Here is a 5,989-nt window from a genome sequence, read left to right on the forward strand (position 1 = left end):
CACGCGTCAGCCTACCATATACTTATTTGATGGCTTGGTTAGTACTGCACTGTGAATGCTTGATGAGTGCGCCGGCAACACGTCGGGAAGGGCAGCTGATCCCTTTCGTTCAATGCTTGGAGAAGTGCTCGTGGAAGTACAAACATATTAAGGAGATAAGGAAGACTCTATCCTTCTTTAGCAACTACAACTTCTACTGGTGCTTTCCCTATTTCTCTGATGGAGGGTACGGCAAATCTTTTAAGGACATGCCAACAAGAGATAACTATAGTGCTTTATCCTTTGGTAGTTTTCACTGGCTTGTCAACATTTGAGCAGGCTACCATGTTTTTAGAATGGGCTCTATTTACCACATGGAGCCCTATTTTCCCTACCGATTCGCCCTCCAATTTAGGTATGATTAGCTATATGCGGGGAACCCGAACCCTTAGTTGAGTTATGAAGGGGGGCTAATTGACAACACACGGGGCTGGTATTAGACTCAGGCAGGATGTACCAGCACCTATTTTGTATTGCCACCCAAGACCCCACCACTCAGGCATACCTTAGCCTATAGCAAATGGTATCAGAGTGCGAGCACAGCACCATAAGGCTTCAAGCCTTATGAATCTTGCCTGACGGTGCTAAAGCGTGTATCAAGTGAAACCGCTCGTACGCCGAGGCGGAGAGCATACCAACAATTCGAGGAGCTCAAAGAGTCTCCTCTTGAAGAAGTTAGTGGTTTCGAGGGGATTGTATGACTTCCCAGGGGCGTAATTTCCAACTCAGTACGCTCCTTCCCAACTCGACGCCCCTGCCGAAGAGGAGACTAAGGAGTTAACCCGAGCAGGCATGTTTTTGGAGAGTGTCAGGAACGTCATTGCAAACCAAATGTGAATGTCCAATTACGCTCCTAACTTCACCACCCCGCCTAAATGTTAATGGGAGGTAGAAACTGGTCCCTCTGAAGAAGAGGTGATGAAGAAGGCCGGCCACGATGAGGCAACGACAGTTGTTAAAACGGAGGAGGGCCACGGACCAAGTGCTATCGAGCCAACTTCTGAGGTGACTCCTTTCGTTATCCCACCTCCTTTGACTACAGAAGTTGGTTCATCACTCCCTATAGTTGTGATGAAAATAGCTCTGTCGACATCTGAATTGATGACACTAATGCTAGCTGCTGATCAACAAGTTTCGCTGAGCCTACGACTAAAATCGTTCAACCAATTGCTTTGGAGGGTATCACTTCCTTTGACTCCCTTTTTTTAGTTAACCATGATTGCCTCACATTTTCTTGATCTTATCGCAAGAACAGTGGATGCGGCTATCTCTATCTCTTCTGCAGAGGAAGAAGAGGCAGTTGACTATTCTGGGGAAAGAGACACTGATTTCTGTCAGTCTCCAGGGGCTAAATCTCCCGTTGGGGACTTGGATACGGTGAGTCCTCCTCGCAAATAGGTTTCAGTGGCTACCACTTCTGCTCCAAGTACTTTGCATCGTGAACCCTTAACTTTACAGGAATTGTTTTAGTGAATATGCTAATGCTTCTTTTGTCAATCTTTACTGCAGTTGATACCACCCCTGAAGTCGTTAAGAAATGGACTAGTTTGTTGGAGTCCATACATGTAGGGGCTTCTACCTCTCCTCGACCACACATTTCTTATTGAGTGAGTCCACCGATCGAGCCTCCAATTTAGGAAGAGGAGGCGACAATTTCATCAATGGCCATCGTCGCCTTCATATCTTAAGCTTCCACTTTAACAACTATCGAACCAGTTGCCAAAACAACAATGGCAAAGTCCTTAATTTCGGTGGTGTCTACTCCGACTTTCACCATCGTAGCCACCAGCGCTCTACTCCTAGCTCCTACAAAACCGCCAAATGCCGATGAAGCTCTACTTTCTCCCACTGCTCGTATGCAACAAAGGGAAGGGCTGTAAATTGAACTATCGAAAGCTTCCGGTCTTTCCTTCAGGATAGCGTAAGGATGATATTAGATGAAGGCTACTACTTTGATGAATGTAAACCAGGCTTGCAATTGTATTTATATAATTTGACCAAGTTGGTTGCTGTCAATGCGGCTTCTCCTTACTAGATGCGCTTGTGGCTGGTGGAGAAAGACGTTCAGGAGTTGCTCGCCCTCCGCTCTGATAGCTCTAACATCATCAGCTTAGCTTCTGAAAGGGTTCAATCAGCCTTAGAAGAGTAAGAACGTCTTTTGAATGTGGCCATGGCTGAGGAAACCCGATTAAAGGAGGAGGTGGAGCGAGCTACTGCACAGGGCACACATATTGAGGAAGAATGCAGGAAAGCCAACTCCATCTTAGCGAACTTAGCACACTGTATAACTAAGGTGAAGTGCGTCATAGCGGAGGCATAGGCTTTCTTAGTAGAAAAAGAGTAGGCTCGCAAATAAGTGCTGGTGGAGTTAGCGGGGCTCGAGAAATAGCAATAGCAGGTTCTTGGTGAGCTGGAGGAGAAGGATAGAGCTCTGAAAGTAGTTAGGGCTCAGCTAGTTGACACCATATCGCTTACCGATGAAGATATTCGTTGTCAAAACCTTAACGAGGTTGAGAAGGAGCATGCCAAGGCCATACAAGATGTCGAAGCTCGGTTGAGAAGTTTTTGATTTTGTTTTGAATGAATTTTGTAACAAAAACTTCTTATTATGAATAAACTTAGTTTTTATCAAATTCTCACTTTCAATATCTTATGAATTTTCATTTTATTTGCTCTGTTGACTGGTAATTAGGATTTTTATCAAATCCCCAATTATTAACGAATTTAATTTTTCCTTTACCAATTACCATTTGAATTGAGCTAGCCATACTATTTCCCTCAATATGGTGAGTTGTTGAGAAGTTTCTTTTAGACTTCACACTAAAATTTCTTCTCTACCCTTAACCATTCTAGGCATATGATTAATAATTTATCAGGATTACAACAGCTTGGTCACAATCAGGTTAGGCTGTACCGTTTGGTGTGATAACTTAGCTTGTGAATTTGAGAGTGAGACTCGTCGCATGGTAGGTTCGCTACTCAAATAAATGGTCATTTATACAAACGACTAAGATGGTGATGATATTGTTAATATAAAAATGATATCGAATCTGAATGGCGACTCGTCACTTAGTAGGTCTCTATTCGGGAATAAGGGGGTTGATAAGACACATCGCTTGGTAGGCCACTATCAACGAACAATGTCATTTATAGGAATGACGGTGTGGAAGTAATCAATTCATTTAGTGACGTGGGAGTATAACGGCTATGATTAGAATAGTTGCCCATCGCATGATAGGCTACTATCATCGTTCATTCTAAGAAGATAGAACGTTCCGAGTGGATCAGATAGCAAATCTTCGCACGATAGATCATTATCCTGATCGAGTGACAAGTAGGGGCTCATCTCATGGTAGGTCACTACTCGACGGAGTTGACTATCAGATGTAATCGTTAACGTGATAGTCTAGCAAGCGCTCATCGTCCTATTGAAAAGGATTAGTGGGGGCGTTTGTGGGATATTGAACTATTAGAGGTAATTATTAACCTGATAGTTGGTATAGATCAGCCATCCTGTTGAAGAGGATTGGCGAGGTAATTTAGAGGAAATCAGCTATCAGAGGTGATTGTTAATGTGATAGTTTTATGTGAGCCTGTCATCCTATTGAAGAGGATTGGTAAGAGAATTTGGAGTGTAATAAGGGATGTTTGTTACCTTAGTTAGCCTCGTGGGAGTTACAAGAGTTTTGGTGGCTTTAACGATATGGACGATCATGCTCCTCGATATTGTTAAGGCCATCTATCAACATCTCACCCCTGGTGTTTGAACCTCGGCGGTGAAGCGACTAGCATATGACAAGCCTATGGGTAATACTTCTTCAGAAATTTCCCGTTAATAGGCATCATGATCTTTTCGTCACTCGTTTTGACAAGGCGATATGCTTCATTCGAATAAACCGTCTCTATGACGAATGGTCACTCCCATTTGGGTTGAAATTTTCCTTTCTTTTTGGAATTGAGTAACATCGGTCATCAAACAGTAAGGACCAAATCTCCTTCCATGAAAGATCTATGTTTGACTTTCTTAACAAATCTCCTTTCTTTTTGGAATTGAGTATACTGTTGCATGTGTGATACGTAGGGATGGAATTTGAATTTTCAGAGGTAATACGGCTTCACATCCATATACCAATAAGTACGGCGTGGTGCCACTTGGGGTGCGGACCATAGTATGGTATGCTCATAAGCTTTCACATAGCTTCTCATTCCAATCGTGCTTGCTGGCTGATGTCAGCTTGGTTAAGATCTTAACAATCATCTTGTTGAAAACTTCAGCTAGTCCATTTGTCGGTGGATTGTAAGCAGTGGACGTGAGGTTTTGAATTCTGAACTTTTCACAGAACTGGGTAAATGCATGATTAACAAATTATGACCTGTTATCATGAATGATACTTTATGAATTTGACCAAATCATTGGTTTTGACTTTTCTCAAGGGAATAACTTTAGCCCATTTAGAGAAGTAATTGGTTATCGCTAAAATGAAACTATGACCCCTTGCTGATGGTGGAGATATCGGTCCAACGATATCCATCCCCTATGTCTCGAATGGCCATGAAGTCACTGTCGGATGTAGGTCTTCGGGTGGTTGATGCATGTAATTGGCGTGAATTTGACATGCGTAGCAATATTTGACATAAGATACTGCGTCGCTAATCATTCTGAGCCAATAGTATCCCATTCTTCGTAAGCGATCCCAAAGCCTGGGTCCGAGCTAGTGAGATTCGTAGGTACAATTGTGGGCTTCCTTCAGGTCTTCCTATGCTTCTTTGGTTGACAGGCATCATAGTAACATGCCGTCATATGGCCTATGATACAACGTCTTTGTGGTCGTGTCATAGTAATATCTTGGCGCACGTCTACGAACAGATTCTCTCTCTTTGACATCTTTGAGGAGTATGTTGTATAAGACATAGTCAATGATTGGAAACTACCAATCCCTTAGCTCGAGTTGACCTATAGTCTGGTGAGTTGCGTTGACTTCCAGAGCATACTTCTGTCGAAAAAGTTGTCGACTTACGATAGTGATATGTTAACTCGTACCCGGTAGTCAAGTCACAGTAGCTACAAGTGCCGCTAATGCATCCGTGTGTGTATTCTTGGCACGTGGTACATAATCAATATGAAAGCCTTCAAATGACTAGGCTAATTTGATGGCCACTTTATGACATGGGATCAAGTCATCATTCCTGACCTCGTATTCCCCTGTCATCTGGTTGACAATAAGTTTGGAAGGGTTGTATACTTTAAAACGGCTTATCCCTGATTATTTGGTAAGATCAAGGCTAATGAGAAAGATAGTGTACTCAGTCACATTATTGGAGCACAACTCTGTTAAAGTGAAGGCTCGAGGCAACACAAGATTTTGGGGAGAGATCAACACGAGCCCCCACTCCTACGACAATTATCCTCTCCGAGCCTACCCAGGACGCACCATTAAAGAATAATTACCAAACTCCCTCTTGTGAAGTCGTATTGACCTTATGGGTTTCATCTAGCATATCTTCGAATAAATCAGTCTTCGTCTCTAACGGATGACTGGCCATGAGATCACAGATGGCATGCCCTTTGACGAACTTTTGTGGCATAAAGTGTATATCGTATTGAGATAGTAGAAGTGCTCATCTTGCCAGACACCAATTTAACAACCCGGGTTGTGTCATGAAAACGCGGATGGGATTCACTTGAGAGATGACATGTATGGTTTGGCTGACCAAGTAATGTCGTATTTTTTGAATGGCAAACACTAGGGCCAAACATTCCTTTTCAACCATGAGATACTAATGTTCAGCTCCCTACAAGGTTCCACTCAAGTAATAAACATCTTGCGTGTGGTCGTCATCGGCATCTTATGCTAAAAGAGCCCTGAGAGAGTGCTCCATCGTCCGCACATAGATTAGGAAGGGTTTCCCTAAGACCAGAGCCATCAAAATAGGTGGCTGCAAGACATAA

The 5,989-nt window shown here is 43.0% G+C and overlaps 1 protein-coding gene across 1 annotated transcript; it reads left to right on the forward strand.

The window, feature by feature from the left end:
* Positions 589–2,056, forward strand: LOC109843292. The gene is made up of 3 exons (XM_020412227.1): positions 589–1,218; positions 1,295–1,416; positions 1,549–2,056. The coding sequence occupies exons 1-3, from the start codon at positions 958–960 to the stop codon at positions 1,550–1,552; spliced, it is 387 nt and encodes a 128-aa protein (XP_020267816.1). The 5' UTR covers positions 589–957; the 3' UTR covers positions 1,553–2,056.

The sequence above is a fragment of the Asparagus officinalis genome, chromosome 1 (genome assembly GCF_001876935.1).
Source record: "Asparagus officinalis chromosome 1, Aspof.V1, whole genome shotgun sequence".
Classification (NCBI taxonomy): Eukaryota; Viridiplantae; Streptophyta; class Magnoliopsida; order Asparagales; family Asparagaceae; genus Asparagus; species Asparagus officinalis.